Source organism: Abramis brama (assembly GCF_963993115.1).
Source record: "Abramis brama genome assembly, chromosome: 2".
NCBI classification, from domain to species: Eukaryota; Metazoa; Chordata; class Actinopteri; order Cypriniformes; family Leuciscidae; genus Abramis; species Abramis brama.
In genome coordinates, this window is record NC_139964.1 from 31,120,015 (window position 1) to 31,140,134 (window position 20,120).

Genomic DNA, 20,120 nt, shown 5'->3' on the forward strand with positions numbered 1-20,120 from the left:
ATACTCAGGAAGGCCTGTGAGGCCTGAAACCTGGCGACCACAGTAAGTGGGAGCTCGTATTCAGGAAGGCCGGAGAGGCCTGTAACCTGACAGCCACACAATGTGGAGCTACCTTCAGAAAGGCCTAACGAGGCCTGTTACCACAAAATGTGGGAGATAGCTTGAAAGGGAGGTGCCTGTCGTAAAACATTGCGACAGAAGACGCATCTAGAGTGGGACCCAAGGTGAAGAACCGGAGTCTGAGCCACGTAAAAAAGGGAACGAAGCGGAAGCGCATAACCCTTACCATAAATATGGATTTTAGAAAGTACACGAAACAAAAGTGCGTGTACTTAGCCAGTCCGAATCCAGGAAGGCCTGGTGAGGCCTCTAACCTGGCGACCACAGCATGTGGGAGCTCATACTCAGGAAGGCCGGTGAGGCCTGTAACCTGGCGACCACAGTATGTGGGAGCTCATACTCAGGAAGGCCAGTGAGGCCTGAAACCTGGTGACCACAACCTGTGGGAGCTTACTTTCAGGAAGGCCTGGTAAGGCCTGTAACCTGACAACCACACCATGTGGGGGCTACCTTCAGAAAGGCCTAATGAAGCCTGTAGCCTGATAACCCCTGAATGTGGGAGATAGCTCAAGAGGGAAGCGTCTGTCGTAATACATTGCGACAGCAAGACGCATCTAGAGTGGGACCCAAGGTGAAGAACCGGAGTCTGAACCACATAAAAAAGGGAACGAAGCGTACAGCGCATAACCCTTACCATAAATATGGATTTTAGAAAGTGCACGAAATGAAAGTGCGTGTACTTAGCCATTCCAAATCCAGGAAGGCCTGGTGAGGCCTCTAACCTGGCGACCACAGCATGTGGGAGCTCATACTCGGGAAGGCCGGTGAGGCCTGTAACCGGGTGACCACAGTGTGTGAGAGCCCATCAGAATGTGGAAGTTAGCTAGAGAAAGGCGTCTGTCGTAGCATACTTTGACGACAGGACGCATCTAAAGTGGGACCCAAGGTGAAAGACCGGGGTCTGAGCCACATAGAAAGGGACCGAAGCGTACAGCGCATGACCCTTACCATAAAATATGGATTTTAGAAAGTACACAAGACGTTCAGTTGTGTGACTTACCATAAGTATGGGTTTAAGAAGGTATGGAGCGTACATACCAAAAAGAAAAATAGATGAAGTAAAGGTGCATGTACTTCATCACTCTATATTCAGGAAGGCCTAGTGAGGCCTATAACCTGACGACCACAGTAAGTGGGAGCTCATCCTCAGGAAGGCCGCTGAGGCCTGTGACCTGACGACCACAGAATGTGGGTGCTCATATCCAGGAAGGCCGGGTGAGGCCTGTAACCTGGCAACCACAGCATGTGGGAACCCATGATCAGGAAGGCCAGACGAGGCCTGTAACCTGATAGTCAATGCGTGGGAGCTCACATTCAGGAAGGCCTGATGAGGCCTGCATCCTGACATGTGGAAGCTCACAACCAGTGAGGCCTATACCCTAGCGACCACAGTGAGTGGGAGTTCACATTCAGGAAGGCCTGGTGAGGCCTGTAACCTGACATGTGAAAACTCATAACCAGGAAGGCCTAGGAGGCCTGAAGCCTGGTGACCACTGAATGTGGGAGCTTAACACTCAGGAAGGCGGAGAGGCCTGAAACCTGGCGACCACAGCATGTAGGAGCTCATACTCAGGAAGGCCTATGAGGCCTGAAACCTGACATGAGGAAGCTCATAACTAGGAAGACCTGCGACCACGGTGTGTGGGAGCTCATACTCAGGAAGGCCGGGTGAGGCCTGTAACCTGGCGGCCACAGTATGTCGGAGCTCACATTCAGGAAGGCCGGATGAGGCCTGTAACCTGACATGTAGAAGCCCATCACCAGGAAGGCCGGTGAGGCCTGTAACCTGGCGACCACAGTATGTGGGAGCTCATAACCAGGAAGGCCTGGCGAGGCCTGTAACCTGGCGACCACCGTGTGTGGGAGCTCATATTCAGGAAGGCCTAGTAAGGCCTGTAACCTGATACCCCAGTATGTGGGAGCTCATAACCAGGAAGGCCGGATGAGGCCTGTAACCTGGCGACCACAGTATGTGGGAGCTCATAACCAGGAAGGCCGGATAAGGCCTGTAACCTGATGACCACAGTATGTGGGAGCTTACATTCAGGAAGGCCGGTGAGGCCTTTAACCTGACCTGTGGAGGCTCATAACCAGGAAGGCCTGGTGAGGCCTATAACCTGGCGACCACAGTATGTGGGAGCTCATATTCAACCACAGTATGTGGGAGCTCATACTCAACCACTGTGTGGGAGCTCATACTCAGGAAGGCCTAGTGAGGCCTATGACCTGATACCCACAGTATGTGGGAGCTCATATTCAGGAAGGCCTGGTGAGGCCTATAACCTGATAACCACAGCAAGTGGGAGCTCATACTCGACCACAGTATGTGGGAGCTCATACTCAGGAAGGCCTAGTGAGGCCTATGACCTGATAACCACAGTATGTGGGAGCTCATAATCAGGAAGGCCTGGTGAAGCCTATTACCTGAACACCACATATGTTCTTTTTTTTTCTTTTTTTATTCCTCAGAATTAAAAGCAGTCTTTTTTTTTTTCTTTTTTTTTTAAAACACTGGATAAGTGAAACACGGTCTGGATGGTAGGCTGAATTAACATATCTAACTTCTTAAAGTCAGATAATATTCCATCATTTTAATTCCATAGAATTAAATGCAGCCATAATCACCAGACAATACTGTTTTAATATTTATCTATACGTTCTCGTAATCTACACACTGCCTCGGCAAACGCGAGATTCGAGCCGTTTAAAATATATTTGGCTTTCATCCCTCGAGAAGAAAGTCAACAGGTGCGAGGTTGAAACATCTGACAGCGCACGGATGCACGCGCGCCGAGATATTTCTCAATGAACACTGCCAGCACCCTCAGGGGCTGACTGTGAATGCCTCGCACCCAAACAGTATTATTTCACAGAACGCGTGCACCACGGGGCTCCGATGCGGAACCCTCCTCCCTCAAGAAAAGGGTCCGACGAGAGCGGAGCGTCTTCAAATAAATAAATAAAAACGCTCACAGTTTGCACAAGAGGCTCTCTCGAAAGCCTCCCGTGCGTGCTCTTCTCCCAAGCAAAAAACGCACAGATTGTGTGTTTTCACCCGATGTCAAATATCTTGGGCATGGGTCTGCACACTTGTGAAAATTCTCCTTCTCTGCGCGTTCAAGCGATATTCTCCATACAGACAAACAGTCCCTGAAGACGAAAATATGTTGTCATGTGTGCAAGGCTCCCTTTTGTACATCCAGGTCGCGCGTTAATCAATCAAGCTGATGATTCACGGGCTGTCGCCGGTCAACATGATTGCTGTGAGTTGATATTTGATTTCAGACACCTGTCACGCCTGAGGCGTTCCCCATAGCGTCGTTATGACGTATTGTTGAGTTCCCTTCGAAAGGGAACACAAAACTTTTGCGAAAATAATAAACAAATGCTGGCGGTGGCTGGCAACTTTTTTCAAAAACGCTGGCGGGGAAAGAGTATGGAAGCTTGTTTATGCCACAGAATAAAACATTTTAAAAGATAATTGCAACTTTTTATCTCACTTATTTTTATCACACATCTTTATTTCTCAGAATTGCAAGATACAAAGTCAGAATTGTGTGATATAAAGTCACAATTGCGTGTTGAAAGGTCAGAATTGCGCTATATAAAATCACAATTGCATGTTATAAAGTCAGAATTGAGATATAAACTCGCAATTGTGAGAAAACAAACCCACAATTCTTACTTTTTCTCAAAATTGCATGTCACGCAATTCTGACTTTATAGTGCGCAATTCTGACTTCATAACTCGCAATTGCGACTTTATATCTCTTCTGAGATAAAAAGTCACAAATACCTTTTTTATTTTTTATTCTGTGGTGGAAACAAGCTTTCGTAAAAGAGTTATGGGATCCCCACTAAATACCATAAGTTCTGGACATGTCCATGACACTTAAAGTAGTTCATAGCAGTGTGTACTTAACAGGTTAGTCTGTGTAAGCAGCGAGAGAGTTCGAAGCTGGACTGAAGTGCTTGAAAGACAGTGGCGTTGAAGGAAGTGCTCAAGCATGAGCTTTGGAAATTAGAGGTCATGACCTTGCTCTGATTGCTGGATCTTCTGCAATACAAAATAACACTTTCTTTTCTGTTTTACCCACTTGCTCAGAAAACTCAATCTAACTCTGCGGCTCCTGATTCGAAAGTTTCGCTGACCTTACGACTCATTTGTGATATGATGCATATAGTGTTATATTACATTATCTGTAGGGCATAATAAACCCGCTGTTTGTTGCAAAGGTAGCACAACCCTTCCTCTCGTACCTCAGCTGGTAATACGGTGAGTCATCATTGGGCCATATCTTGCAGCCACTATGCATGATAAAACAGCTGACCGCTAATCGCCAGTCCAGATTTGCCTACACGAATATTAACCGACATGAAATGCTCCGTGCCTCTTTTATTACTGTGCTGCCTCAATGCAAATAATGCAACAATTAGAGTCTGTGTCTATGCGAAAAACATCGCCTGGTCTTTGTCTGCTGTAAAGTAGTGCATTGTGAATACTTCAAGATCTATAATGGGTATTATATTCAAAATGGAGCCTGTCTCGCATCCTTTCTAAATCACAAGTGTCTTCCGTCTACAGAAGTGCAGCACTGTCTTGACTGCAATGGCTTTTTGCTATTGTGTCCTAAACGGTGCTATATTGTACACGCTGTCACAATCTTCACTGCAAACAGCTACAAAACAATACAACAATGCCCTTCTTTCATGACGGCTGTTTTAAAAGGCATCAAATGCAGCTCACACACAGCGCTAAAGCCGATACACAGAGATGTGCCTGAGCGACTTCATAATTACACAGTGAGTTCTGGGGGTGTTGTAAGGCAGACAGCTTTAACCTAATTAGCACTGAACCCCAATGTTCACTTATACTTCCACGCAGACAATGTGTGCATAAAAAGCTGGAATCAGAGTTTGTTTCAATTGGAGTCCATTAGCAAATGAAGTTGTGAGAAATCGTGCATAGAAATACGCAATGCTGATTAACTTATGTATCCTAAAAGTTGTTCATAATGGCATCAAGCAGAATTGAACAAAAAAAAACAATAATATGAATCCAAACATACAGAAGCACACAGAGATTAATATAATGGTAACACTTTACAATAAGGTTTCATTTGTTAACATTAGTTAATGTATTAACTAAGTAAGGGATAATGTATAGCGAGGCGGTTGTTATAGCGAATCAGCCTGAAGGGGTTGTTATTCGCTATAACAACCGCCTCGCTATACATTATCCCGCTTATTACATGGCTACCTACAAAATAAATAAATAATTTGACACAAAATATTGATTTAAAAAGGAGTTTATTGATTTAAAAACGATTGTATTGCTTCCGCTTAAGAAAATAGTCCGTTCCGCGTCCATAGCAACGCTCTGTTTTTCATGGCAACGGTGTGTTATACTTCGCAGCGGTCTGTTATCAAGAAATAACAGACCACATTCTACATTGGAATTCAACCAAGCCATGTAATAACATGAACTAATCATGAGCAATACATTTGTTACTGTATTTGTTCATCTTTGTTAATGTTAGTTAATAAAAATACAGCTGTTCATTGTTGGTTCATGTTATTTCACAGTGCATTAACTAATGTCAACAAGATTTTAATAAATTATTAGTAAATGTTGAAATTAACATTAACAAAGAATAATAAATCTGTATACGTGCAGTTCATTATTAGTTCATGTTAACTAATGTAACAAACCTTATTATAAAGTGTTACCAATATAATATTAAAGACTTATCTTTGCATGTACACTACTGTCCAAAAGTTTTTTTTTAAATGTATTTCTTTTATGCAGCAAGGGTGATCAAATTTGACAGTAATGACACCTATAATTGTACCAAAAAAACATTTATTTTAAAAAATGCTGAAAAACTATACCCCGATTTCCACCAAAAAAATATTAAGAAAAAGTCGTTTGCAACTTCCGGTTCACGGGCACTTTAACTGAAAAATGTACCAAACTCTGAAAAACAAATCGGCAACAATGATCACCGATGCTCTTCTTATTTTTGTAGATATCTTTACTGTATAAAATGGAGCACTACATGGCTCTAGTACAGAGAGCTAAAATGTCCATCCAATTTAATGTAGGTGACTACATTGCTACAGTGCAAATACAGTATAGTGGGTTTTGAATTCAGTTTAGGAAGAAAAAGAACACATGATTTGATATGATCTGATACCTAAAAACGGTTGCTCGTGTCCTTAGATCACGAGCCAGTGTGTTAAGCTTCATTTGATTCAGACAGTGAAAGGAGCCTTTTTAAACTGGATGTCTGTCTGATGTTAACGGCATTTTGAAAGCCCATTTTATCATTTCCACTGCATCTGAACTCAAGATCCGAAGTGGGAAAAAAAACCTCTTAACACCATCAAACTGAACATCACAGTCCATGCCTACACGTCTCGTAATGGCGAAAGTAAAGTAGACAGCTACTCCTGGAACATTTTGTCTGTCTCTTTCAGACAAACTGAGAACTTTCTGTCTTATTCATTCCCTCTCTCAGTTCTGTAACGCGTTTGCTTAGTTGCTTTGGCACCACCATTATAGTCCTCACACAAACCGAATCAATTAAAAATCCCAAACACAAAAGAAAGAAAGCATACAAAGTTACCCTAGTCACTCTCTCCATCTCTCCATTCATAACCTAATCAGAGATTTCAAGTCCATTTATGTAAACAAATGTTGCTCCCTCAAGAAGCTCTGCTCGAGCACCTGCTACATTGAGCAATCACATTTTTTTCCAGTCTGAGCAATGAACAGCACGGATCACTTCATTTCAGATAATGGAGGGCTCTCTGAATACTACACACACCACACACAAGGACAAACACAGGGAAATGACTCTGCTTCATGGGAAGTTCTAGACTGTAATGTAAGTAAAGCAAGGCTAAACATATAAATAAGAGACTCTGCTTGTTGTGTATTATTAAATTAAATGGCAGAAAGGTCAACGAAGACAATCCCATACATTAAAAAATGTGTCTTTCTCTCAGTTCACAGTATATATTAAAAATATACTCTTTAGTCAAAATGACTTATTATCAGTCCAGGCAGAATATGCAGACTTTTTTCATAGTTGTGGGGAAAATCTAAAGAATTCTGTGGAATGGATTTTAATATGATAAAAGTAGAGAGTGCTTTACTGTTATTAGGCACTGAAAGCATTATCAAATTAGTCCAAATATGTAATAATGGAACAAGCCAGGCGCAGAGGATGTGTAAAACTAATGGTGGACATTCTGATTATGTGGAGCTTTCTGCAAATATCCTACAGGCACAGAACTAACAAAAAGTTATTATTATAGTGGAAACGTAATGTATTAAGTTAAGAAAAATGCCGGCGTCTTGATAACTTGATAATAACTCAAGATCGATTTATCAAGAAATTCTTTCTTTTTTATTTCATCTTGATCACAATAAAGACACATATTATGTAAACTAAAACTTATGTTACAGTGTCAGTTCTGTCAAATCAATTAATCGTGATTAATCTCATCTACTGTAACATAAGTTTTAGTTTACTTAATATGTGTGTATATTGTTATATTTATATATTATATATATATATGTTTGTGTGTGCGCGTGTGTGTGTCTGTGTATATATAAATATACATATAAATATATGTGTGTGTGTATACAGTATATATATACACACACTAATACACTAATATGTATTTAATATACATAGTTGTAGCAAATGCTGACTTGATGCTCAAGAAAAAATCTTTGATGCACAGTGTTCATTTAAAATATTATTGTAACAATGTAAAAGTCTTTATTGTCACTAATGATTCATCTAATGTATTTTTGATGAAGGAAAGTAATCATTTTTAAAGAAAGGAATGAATCTAACATTTCAACTAATGGTGTGATTCGGGGATGGGACAATCTGTTTGTCTGACCAATGACAGGCGAGGCAGAAGGGGCACTAGGATTGTTCTATGACTAGTACCAAATGAGAATCTTTTTACCTGTAGCAGAAGCTCTTTCTCCACAACCTCCTGAGTCTTAGCTATCAGCCTCCGCTGCAGACAATGAATCTTCTGAATCAATTCGAAGGTGCTTGGCTCAGTTGCCTAAACAGAAAGAGAGATTTTAAAAGCAAAAATCTAACTGTTTTGGAAGACTTTACTGCTAATACGACTGTTTCGGCAACATGCCAATATAAGTTCATACCTCCATTTTCCTCCAGTGGTGTATATTTATGGGATTTTTGAGCTCATCTTCCAGAGCACGACATCTTGTCCTCTCTTTCTGCAACTCCCTCTGCATATGAAACACTTCCTGTCTGCCATCAGAACAAAAGCACACCGGTAAAGTAACTCTGGCTCTGGTTTTCAGGCCATAATAAAAGCAACAATAACCTACTAATTTATAGTCAGTCATTTAAAGTCCCCTGCATTCTGGCAGGACGTTACAGCACTTTGAAAAATGAATTTGAACGAGAGGATATAAAGGCCTGCAATTCACTTATTTACTTATGCATCACAGCAGGCACAAACAGGGAAATGCAAACAAGAGGGTGAATGGGAGTGAGTGGGAGAAACAAATCTCTTGGATCTCATATCGACAGGTTATGGCTCACAACATAATCCTAGCTGACCTTTTCATCTCTGCACCAAGCTTGTTTGAAAAGACATTTGTAGACATGCATGCTTTTCTATAGACGTACATGCAGGATGCATTCTATCATTCTGAGCTGCTTTATGGTTGGTCTATGTACACATTTGCTGCGTAGTGTCGCTGTTTATCCGGTTAAAGCTGGCATGAAATGGAAGTTGTGACTTTTTTCCCTATTGTGAAAAAATCAGAGTGAAACGGCTTCTTGAACAAGAAAAGATGTAGGGTGTCCATCTGGAATTTATTGAATTGTTGTCATTTCCTATTACTGATCTCATGTGTGACAGGTAAAAAACATAAGAATTATCAATTTTGGTTTCAAAGCTAGTGTTTCGAAGAAAATTTGAGCAGTGTTCACCACCACAATGCCATGTTGTGGGTGATTGCCAGTGCTTTGCAACACAGTTGCTGATGTTTTGAGAGGTTGCTTTTGAGAGATGCTTTTTTATTGTCCGCCAGTAAACTGTAAGTCTGATCATGAAGAAAATAAATAATGAACCTCACCTTAGCTAGTGCTGCTATAAATGGACCAATCAGGAAAACTTGGGGCTGCGGTTCAAGTATATTGAGTGTTTACTGTGATTTTTGTATATTACAGTGTCTGATGCTAAAGTAATCATGGACAACTAGTGAAAAGATCTCTGCATTCTGCTCTGTTTTGTTGCATTTCACCCACCTGTTATTTATCACAACATTGTACCACGTATTTACGCCACCCTACAGTTAGTTTTCTCAGTCACTTTGGTTCATTTCTCAGATCACAACTGAAATTCTCAAAACAACTTGTTCAATCTCCACATCATCTACAGTAGTAACTTGTGCAGTATGGAATGCCAAAGCTGACTTTATTATAAATAAATAAATACATAAATAAATATACGAAGAAATGTAAAAAAGCAAAAATACATAAATAAATATATAAATAAATATACAAAGAAATGTAAAAAAGTACAAATAAATGAGTATTTATACTTTTATTTCCTTATTTATGTATAATTGTATTTTTTCACACATTTATTTATTTTTTTATTTATACATTTATTTATTTTCCACTTTTATTTATTTCCACATTTATTTATGTATATATGTTTTTATGTCTACATTTATTTATTTTCACATTTATTTATTTCTACATGTCTTTGTCCGTATGCTAATGAGGGGGGCGTGTTTTACCTCAGACATCAGCAATCAAGCTCAGAGTGGCAGTGCTGAAGCTTTGTATGTAATACTGTATACTTACTGTAATGTTTCATATTACACTTGCATTTTACAGTATATAGTAAATACACTTATTACAGATACATACAATATCATAATCACACAAGCATGCATACACATGTATATAAAGGGTTCAAGAAATGCACCAAAACGACAGAAAAACTGTAATGCAAGTCCAGGCACTGCCTGCATGTTCACTGGGTGTTACAGTGATTCAACTCTGCAAACAAACAACTTGAAAGCTCCATCAGCAAACCTATTAGCACTAGTGGCTTGCCAGAGTCTGGGAAAAGCAAATTACACTATTTCAGCCACAATAGAAAAGCCTCTTGAAAATAAATAATGACAAAATCATCTCTAAGGACACACATGCACACACACAAAACATTTTCCTGGCAGAAAAAAAGGCAGAAAGGGGATGAAAGAGGGATAAAATAAGAAAGATATGACAGATTGTGAGGTCATTTTATCTAATATTTTGTTAAGGGTGTGTTAATGTCCCCCTGTAATCTTTAAACAAGTTTGCAACAGTAGCAAACCACAACCATTCAAACAATTCCCAATGGACCAAATCAGGTCCCGCCCTACATATTGTTTGAGAAGCCGTTTTACTCAGATAGTCACAAGTGGCTAAAAAAAACTATTGCAACCTTTGTTTCATGTCAAATTGAAACAAACACCAAATAATTTTCTTTTTCTTTTTGATGCTATATAGTAACTTTCAGTAAGATATCCTGAAACCATAAAAAAAAAAACTTAAAGTTTCTTTAAGGGGGGTTTAGCCCTTGTATCCTAGAGATGACAGATCTGTAACCAACCGAGTGCTAAACCGAAATGATACGATACTCTGTTTAAACAGTATGTCCTAGAACTTTTTTCTCTGAAGCAACGGAGAGAGATGGATGATGATAACGCACAGCTCATTTACCTGAGTGCAATGCAGGTTGAGTTTATGATGGTGTTAGCGATTAGCATCAGTAAGTCATTTCCTTTGAGGGGAAAAATACGCTATTACTAAAATCTTCAGTGTAGTGTCATTTCATCTGGCAATGCAAGTAAATTGGAGAGGTTTTTTGAAACCGCTGCTGAGCTAAGAACACGGTAAGATTGCTTCTAAATGCATGGATTGATTTCAAAAGACCTACCAGGTCTTTTTAGTAATTGATGATTCAGACAAAAGCAACGTTGTTAGTGTTAGCAATGTTTGAGGGAGAAAAATTGCCATTAGCTGTTTGCATGCCTGTCATCTTTATAACCAACATATTGACTCTGTTCCAAAACCTACAGAGCTACCTAAGGAGACAGTATTTTAAGGTGGCTGATGTGCTCCTCACGCAAAGCCTGTTTTAGATGGTATAAGAACTTAATTTAGCTGCGCATGAACAAACAAGCTCAGTGAAAATATAAGTTTGAGAGGGTGGATGATGAATAGTTAATAGAAATGCTTACTATAAATGCTTTTCATTAAACATGTAAATTATAATTAAAAACTGTTTAGTGTAAATTATTTTGCCTAATATGTGTAGGCTATTTTTTATACTTAACAACATCCTAACGTCAAATTCAATTGCGAGTCGACTTGCCCACGTCGTGCGTGAATGTAGAGTGGAAGCTCTCTATTACATATCATGTGTTCATATTTAGGCCCTAAACTGAGTCTAAGTGTCTTCACTGATTAAAATGGATGGCAAGGCAAATAAACAAGATGTCAGGCACTTTGATGTGAAGCAGAATCCTCTTGTACAACTGTTGCGTCATTGTCAGACAACGATGTAACACAGACAAAACACACACACACACACACACACACACACCGCTTTTCTAACAGTTCAATAAACAAGATGTTAATGTCAAGTAACTTACAATGTATTTTACATTCAATATTTCCAGTTACCATTGCCTGTTTTTGTTCCGCCAGTGAAAATATTTCCAAACAATAGGAAGTAGGTCATCCAGCTAATTTTTGCCTACTCTTTTATGAGAACTATTCAGTGGGGAAGTATGCGATTTCAGATGTAGCCACACAGTCAGTGGTGTTCTGTTCATGAATAAATCAAGGTTTTGAATAAGTTAAAAGAATCAATGACTCGCTCATAACAAGGGTCAATTGTGTCATTCCTGAATGAATCAGCTTTATTAAACAAAACTGACAGAATAATTCAGTGATTCATTTTCTTTAACAAATCATTTGAATAAATTATTCAGTGATTAATTCATAAAGAAGGTCATGTCGCCAACTACTGGTGTATTGATGTATTGTTCAGAAAGAGTTACTGGAAATTCCCACTAATGCACAGATGGACCATGCCTAGAATGCGCAAACAAAATGTGTACATACTGTGTTTGAATGTTCATAAATTAAATTCTAACATTCCTGCGTTATTAAAACCAACTTAATCAAGAAAATAGCTTTTAATGAGGTCTGTTCTTCAAAACAGAAATCTTTTATTGGAATGCAAATGGTAAGCTTGCCAGCACTACTTCCAAACATTTATCAGGTGAGCAGAAGAATTCTTTCAGAGATAACCGATCACTCTGCTCAAGACAGGTCTAATCCGACCCTGAAACACGGAGACTTTCTTCATGTTGCACTTCGATTACTCTAGTGCTTGACAAAAGTTTATATCTGGGAAATCCAGCACTTCTGGAAGCCAGCATCTTTTCCTAGAGCTTTAATAAAATACTTTAAGTGGCACTCAGTTTGATCTGTTCCAAACAAAAGCTTCTTAGCTTTGTGTGCATTCAAATACATGGCTGCTTTTCTACGCTCAAAGGATATACTACATATAAGACAGAGAATACTGTAACATAAAATGTAACACAAGAGCAGACAGTAATTACTGACATCAGTGCTCATATTAATCTTAGTCAATGGTCATTTTACTGCACCTTACAAAGAACAATAGAGCTTTCAAAGAATTTCCTGTCCAGATTGGGGGAAATAAAAGCAGCCTTTTGCTGGCTTTGGCCTTAATATATGCATTTTAATTCTGTTTTTGGCAAAGCTTTTGTTTTTCTGCTCTCACCATTCTCTCTTCTCAATTGTATTTTGCATAAATACATCACTGTCCACTAAAAGAAAGCAAGCCATCCATCTTTCGCCGTCAACAAATTAATTCCACTGTGACAAACAAATAACTGATTTAGAATGGGGAAAAAAAACATGCTTTATTTCAATATGGTTCTCTTTGTGTTTTAGTTTGTATTCCTCTTTCTAGGCATCTTTGCTGTTGTTTCGACTGAGATCTGCATGAAGATACGGAAGGCAGGAATAAAGAGTGGGTTGGGGTATATAGATTGATTTATTCAGGAAGACAGGGTTGATATCAGGGACTTAAACTTTAATCAACACGCTTATAGAGTTCAGGACTCTCGCCCACACACATACACATTTCCCTGTGTTGCAGAACGAGTTCTTTCCAGTTTCACCACACACATTTTTGCATGCAATAGGAGAAAAAAGGCATAAAATAAAAGGCAATGATGTCAAGAACTGGACTTGTTACTGTGTACATGCCCAACTATCATCAGAACCATTAACATTAGCATCCTCCCACTTAATCACAAGTAGCAGGGCCCTATTTTAACGATCTAAGTGCATGGTCTAAGGCCATGGTCTAAGGGAAGACGCAGATATTTCCCTGCGGTTTGGCCTCTCATTTACACGAAAACCCCGTTTTTATCACAGAAAACGATTATTTCTAAAAACTCTGACCAAAGTGGAGATTTCTGATAACGCTGGTTATGTGTTGCCGTGTCAACTGGGAGAATTGGGGTTTTAGGTTCTCAAACGTCACATTATGCGCCAGAAAATGCTTAACGCCATGTGAGCGCCATATGAAGTCGCTCGTGTTATTCGTTGTTGTCGATTCTGAGGATTCTGATTGGCTTGCATGGCTTTATCCTTCTCCCTACATAGTTGGCATAGTTATGATGGCGCTCGACGGCGTATTTATGAAATAACATTTCAACAATGTTATTATTGAAAACAGAGAGGGGGAAATATTTGTTTCTCTAAATACCCGGCTATGTGTAAATGGCTGTGCCACTTAGGCTGTGCCCGAATCCAATTTTGCTAGTTTAACGACGGGAAAAATGGGGCCGGTTTCACAAAGCTATTTTAGACTGGTGTTAGACTAGTCTAAAATTTGCTCATAGACTAGTCTAATGCAAGTTAGACTGTTTCACAAAAATAAAGACTTAATTTAGACCAAAAAAATTAGACACCTTACCCCCAGGCTAACTTAGGGTTAAGACTCTATGTTACCTTGGCAACCAGCAGTAACAATCAGTTAGCCTACATTACAAACAGCCAGAAGAAAAGGGAAAATGGCTCATAATTTAAACATTTCTTCTTGTTACTACATTCCCAAGTAAAATGTCCTTGTAACTGTTAGGGCCGTTACAGTCAACGCGAGCAACAATTTCATAGTCTAAACAGTGGACGCAAGCACCGCTCACTACGCAACAGGGAGTAGTAGAGTCATAGTGGAGTCATAGCTCTGAACGCCAGTCTATTTCGCTTCAAACGGTCGCTTTGGACACGCGAATGGATTCAAAATGTTCAAGCGTCGAATTAGACGCGATAGACGCGGATTTGACGCTCTATTTGCGTTTGGTGTGAACGCAGCATAATAACAGGCTGCGATGTCAAGATTGCAATGCTGGAATGTGTGCGTGTGTGTTTCAGAGAGAGAGAGGCACGGGCTCGATCGAACAGTGGAAACATAAAAACATACGCCATCATTTATACTCCTCCAACAAACACATATTTTCCGCTGGGGTAAACTGCACTGAGCGGTTGAATGCGCTTACTCGATCCGCCATGTTTTTTGTTTTGAAAAGTGTCTTATTTTACCCAGAATGCATTGCAGTGTAGTCCTACTTAAGATAGTCAGAGTCTTAAGTGCTTTGTGCAACGGTCTGATTTAGATGTCTATCTGAAGTCTGACTATCTACTATATCTAAGCCATAGTCAAAGTCTATCTTTGTGAAACCGGCCCATGGTTGGCGCACCCGGCGCATGGTCTAAAAGGGTTGTCCCTATTCTCTTAATGAGTCATTTTCAGAGTCTCATGTCCTATTCCCTTTAAAAACCAGTTGCGTTCGCGCCATGGTGGATTCGCTATTTACATGGCGGAATTTGCAAGCGGAAAAACTGAATGCTTTTCTAGCGAAGAAACGTACCTGCTCGTTCACGAGGTTAAATCGCGCGAGTAGACTATCTACGGGACAAAGTGTACGTGCGTTGTGGACCCGCCTATAGGCGCACATTACTAGCACCTAGAAATAACGGCCCTTTAATTAACTAACGTAGTACTGTGCGCTAGGGATGGTAAGATTAACCGATTCGCATCGGTGCATCGGCATAAAAGCTAACGATGCGATGCATCGATTTAAATAAGTGTGCATCGGATAAGTTGGCATTTGTATCGCGATGCATCGTTTCTAACATATTTGCAACGGTAAAAAACGATTTATTCATTTATATTTATTAGTAGATGCGCTATACTTCTACTATTTAGAAAGTAAACAATCATTTGTGACCAATATTTTATTATGTAACTGCTGCGTCCACAACGAACGCGAATAGAGCGTCTGGAGCTAGTGGTTTCCATGTTAAAAAGACGCGGTGACGCTTGTCTGGTGGTCTTGCGGCGCGATAGACACGTTTAGCACGGCGCGATTTCCCCTCATTCGCGTCTCATCACCATCACTCAACTGTTGCTCAAGCGCGTTCTCTCATCACCACTGCTGCAGCTGCTACGTGAATATGACGCATCACAACACTACGGAGTGCGAGGCGTGTCATGAGAGTCACCTACAACCTTAAAGTAGGATATATATATTTGCATTTGAATACAGTTAGGAACGTTTATTTTTTATTATTGTTTGTTAAAACAGCATTTCAGCTGAAAAAAAAAAGTTTTTTTTTTTGTGAAAACCAAATCTTTTGTTTGTGAAAGAGCCATTAAAAGTCAGGCACTTAAGCTACTTTATGATTTGCTGTATGTCTGATATTTATTTTAAAATAAATAAAAGTTAACTATCTATAATTGAATAGCATCATATTACATTGAATCGCATCACGCTGAATCGCATCGAAATCGTATCGCACCGCATCGAAATCGTATCGCACCGCATCGCATCGCATCGGTAGCTGCTTATATGTATCTTTAATGTATCGTATCGTTGGCTATGCATCGAGATGCGTATCGTATCGGCCTATATATGGAGATGCCCATCCCTACTGTGCGCCTATAGGCGCAATATTTTTTTTGTCTATTTCAGTTGCCTCAAAAATGGCAATGCGCCAACAATGTACCTGAACACACCTCGTTTTCAGACCAGCATTGTGGCCATGGGCGCACAAATGGGCGCAAATGCATTTGCTATTTAAACAACGTGGCGCAGGACGTGAAAATAATAACTGCGTCGGGCTGAAACTAGCAAAAAACACTTGCCTGGCGCTGCATTGCACCGGGTGTGTGATAGGGCCTGCAAACATTTAAGCATAGTTTGTACATGTAGGTTGCACATGCACATTGAATTTGTTTTGCACTAATCTGTTGTTCCACTAGGTGAAAACACTGTCCTGGACCATTGTTTCACAGTTGAAAACAAAACTAAAGAGCAACAACAGAGAACAACAACAAAATACCTGAGACTGCAGCAATAGATGCCTGCATTGGCAAGCGCTTGTTATGAGATAGCCGCAACTTTAGTTTAAAAGAATACAAAGATCTTTTTATCGGTCATAACTTCTGGCGAAAAATAGCACAGACACTGGATAAACATGAAATGTTCTAGAGTGCATGTGTTGACCGCCTGTGTTCACACAGGCTATCAAATGGAGTACACTTTAAAAGGCTACGCGTTCGACTGTACACTTACGCTATAGTGTACACGTAAAAAAGTATACTTTGGGCTTAACAATTGCCTTCCATAGGCCGTAGCACTGCCACATACAGCATACCATTCTAAAGCTACCGCAAGTGATTCTTTTAAACAACACACGTAAAATGTATCTATCACCTGACAGATATCACTGAAATGGGTGTCTTGAGATATCCCACCTGTCTCTGTGACAGCCCTGGGCTCTATAAGCAGCCAAAAACAGAATGTGAACACAGCTTGCATGTGTAAGAATAAGAAAATGTGGAGGTGTCTCTCTGCCAACTTCAACCAAAAGTGTGATGGGCTGGTACTACCTATTTAAACAATGGAAGATGGTAGGAGTGTTTGGGAAACCTGTTTGGAAACAATTGGAAAGACCTGATTTAGTGTGTGTTCACACTTGGCAGGTTTGGTTGGATTAAAACAAACTCTTTTGCGATTGCTCTGTTAGCACGGTTAATTTGAATAAGCGTGGCAGCTGCCATCCGAACCCTGGTGCGCACCAAACATGCGGACCGAAACCCAGCTCTTCAGCTTCCAGACCAACACTGGTGCGGTTCGCATTGTTTTAGATGTTCGGTAAGTTCAGTTGCAAAATATACGTCTATAAGGCCGTTTTTCTCTGTTTTGTATCTTTAAGTTCTGTGTTAAAAATGACAGTGTACACACTAAGTAAACCAGAACTAAAATCATTTTCTTTTTTGGTCCAGACCAATAGTCTAGAATTCAAGTTTTCTGGAATACTTGACTTTGACTTTTTTGTAATACATTTTTTTGTAAGTAATTCGCAACAAGTTGGATAATCTGCAGTCAATTGGCCATTATTGAAAAAAGAAAACTTCAGGATGATGCAGACCCCTCTGCTTCTGGGATTATTTTGCAGTAATGACTGTCTGACTGTATTTTATGCATTGCTTAGACTATTTTTTTTTTTTTTTAAATAAAAGCAAGCTGACATTTTTTTATCGCTCATTTAAATCAGAGTTTTACCAGCTGCCAAGAACAAGTGTAAAGACTGCATGCATAAAGCCCCTATTATCTGAGGGATTGCATCTTTGGCTTGTTTGATTGAGCAAAGCAGCCTATTATGGAGTGTTACAAGTAAGGCTCAAGGAAGCTCAGCTAGCAGTTAGCCAATGCTACAGGAACGTTTATTTAATGCTTATGAAATATTCATGATGATCTGAATGGAAGCGGATTACTGGTAATTTGTCTGTTAGAATGCCACTCAGCTGCTTTTTAAGTTGCCATCTATTGAGTCAGAGGATGCATGGGAAGAATATATGCTTCACCTAGTACAACCAGATGTGGATAAAAGGAGTATAGGATGACCATACATCCATGTTATTTTTATTTTTTTTTACACTTTGTGTTAAAAAAAAGCCCACAAAGTGTACAATAGGCAGTGCCATTTTTCAATACTGATTAATCCATGACATTAGACAACGCTTCTGGAATTATAATATAATATAATATAATATAATATAATATAATATAATATAATATAATATAATATAATATAATATAATATAATATAATATAATATAATATTATATTATTCATGGTACCATGGTAGTTTTTAGCACCATGTCATGCAACCCTAGTGTGCAAAGTAGAGTAAATGTACTTTAGAGTTGTATGGCACAGTATGATGTACCGTACTCCGTCACATTTGCCATGCTGCCATGTAATTTTCTCCTTTTTTAATTCGTTGAAAATGACACATTTCAATGATATACTGGTTGCTGAACTAGAAATGTCCACAGTTAAAATAGAAAATAGAGTAATAAAGAAAGGAAGGATGGAGGACAAGTGCTAGTGGGCATTGGTGTGAGACAGATATGGAGGAAGAGAGAAAGAAAGAGAGCAGTCACAGAAATGTGCCTACAGCAGTACACATATAAAACAATGAGCTGTGATAAGAGTCCAAGGACTCTGTCCAGAAATTGTGCCCCAGTGAGATAAAATGTCAAAGGTAAGGTCTCCAAAACCCACCCCACCCCACCCTCACCCTCTCTCACTCTCTCTTTCTGTTTTTCTTTCTATTCCTTTCCATATTTCAAAAAAGCAATTATATAATGTTCCTCTAATGCAATAAAAACAGGGGGAATGGAGGGGAGGGGGGAAAAGTTCGAGAGCAGTAGAACATGTACTAATGCTCGTGTAAGAGCAGTTTTAATTGATGTGAAGTGCACGTAATGGTAACCAGTCATTCAGGCAGAGTTAGCCAAACATCATTTATTTTGGAGTATGGGCTCTTTGAAATCATTTGAAATGGAAAGACCTCCTCATTACAGTAGACAAACACCCAACGTAATAATTTGCTTCAAAGCTGGATCAAAGAAAAAACTCACACACACATAAACACACACTTTCACATTATTGGTCCGTACTCTGTATTGTTCATTCCACTCAGTGATTTTATTATTCTAATGAATATTCCAGGCAAAGTGCAACAGAATTTAGTTCATTATGGAATGAATTATCATGGTCTCATTGGTATGAGAAAAATCAGTGCCATACATTTAATGTACTGTAACTCTGCGGGAACCTACTTTGAAATTGTTGCTTCCCAAGCTGCAATTTACTCTAAAGTAGTTCTACTACAGTCAATCTGCCCATTAAAATTGAACTACTAATACAAAGTAGTGAACTACATTGAAGCTATTTAAATGAAGGCCTGGGTGGTCAGAGTACCAGCAACATATGAGAAGTGTCTGTATGCAAGAAAAAGTGAATTAAATATTAAAATATAGAAGTACTGGTGTGTACCAGCGCACTTCAAGCACTGATGACACACGATGACCTGGTGGGTAGAGTGAAATGTCTGAGAATGTATCTCGGTATAATTTAAAATGGCATACATTATCATTATGTACATGAGCTTTGATTGCAATCTCTTTTGAGACGTCGAGTTCATTTGACTGTCATTATTAAGAAAATAGTTGCATTTACATTCCAATCATTCTCTCTCTCTATTGAGTGAATGTTGAGACAAGTTTTCTTGGAACATTTGAGCACAGTTCTTATGAACCGGAGGAATCTTCATCCATTTTTTATTCAACTTTATTTGTGGTTGTGCATCGCACAATTTAATAGCTAAGTTGCACAGAGGCAGGGAATTATTTATGACAGAATCACAAGCTTGTTGATAAGAGTTCAGGGGCCCATGACTTGACAAACTAACACAGTGGCGTCAAGTCAAAATTGTCACCCTAACACCTTCCGCTTCAGTAGGTGACAACAA

General features: G+C 39.5%; 1 protein-coding gene across 1 annotated transcript in view; it reads right to left on the bottom strand.

Annotated features, from left to right (window-relative positions):
* cfap58 (cilia and flagella associated protein 58) overlaps positions 1–20,120 on the bottom strand; it is a gene marked incomplete at its 5' end in the record, with an annotated part of 117,061 nt that overhangs the window by 28,971 nt on the left and 67,970 nt on the right. Inside the window, 2 exons of the mRNA XM_084106641.1 lie at positions 8,110–8,214; positions 8,315–8,426. Of these exons, the coding sequence (XP_083962767.1) occupies positions 8,110–8,214; positions 8,315–8,426 (217 nt within the window). The remainder of the gene's footprint in view (positions 1–8,109; positions 8,215–8,314; positions 8,427–20,120) is intronic.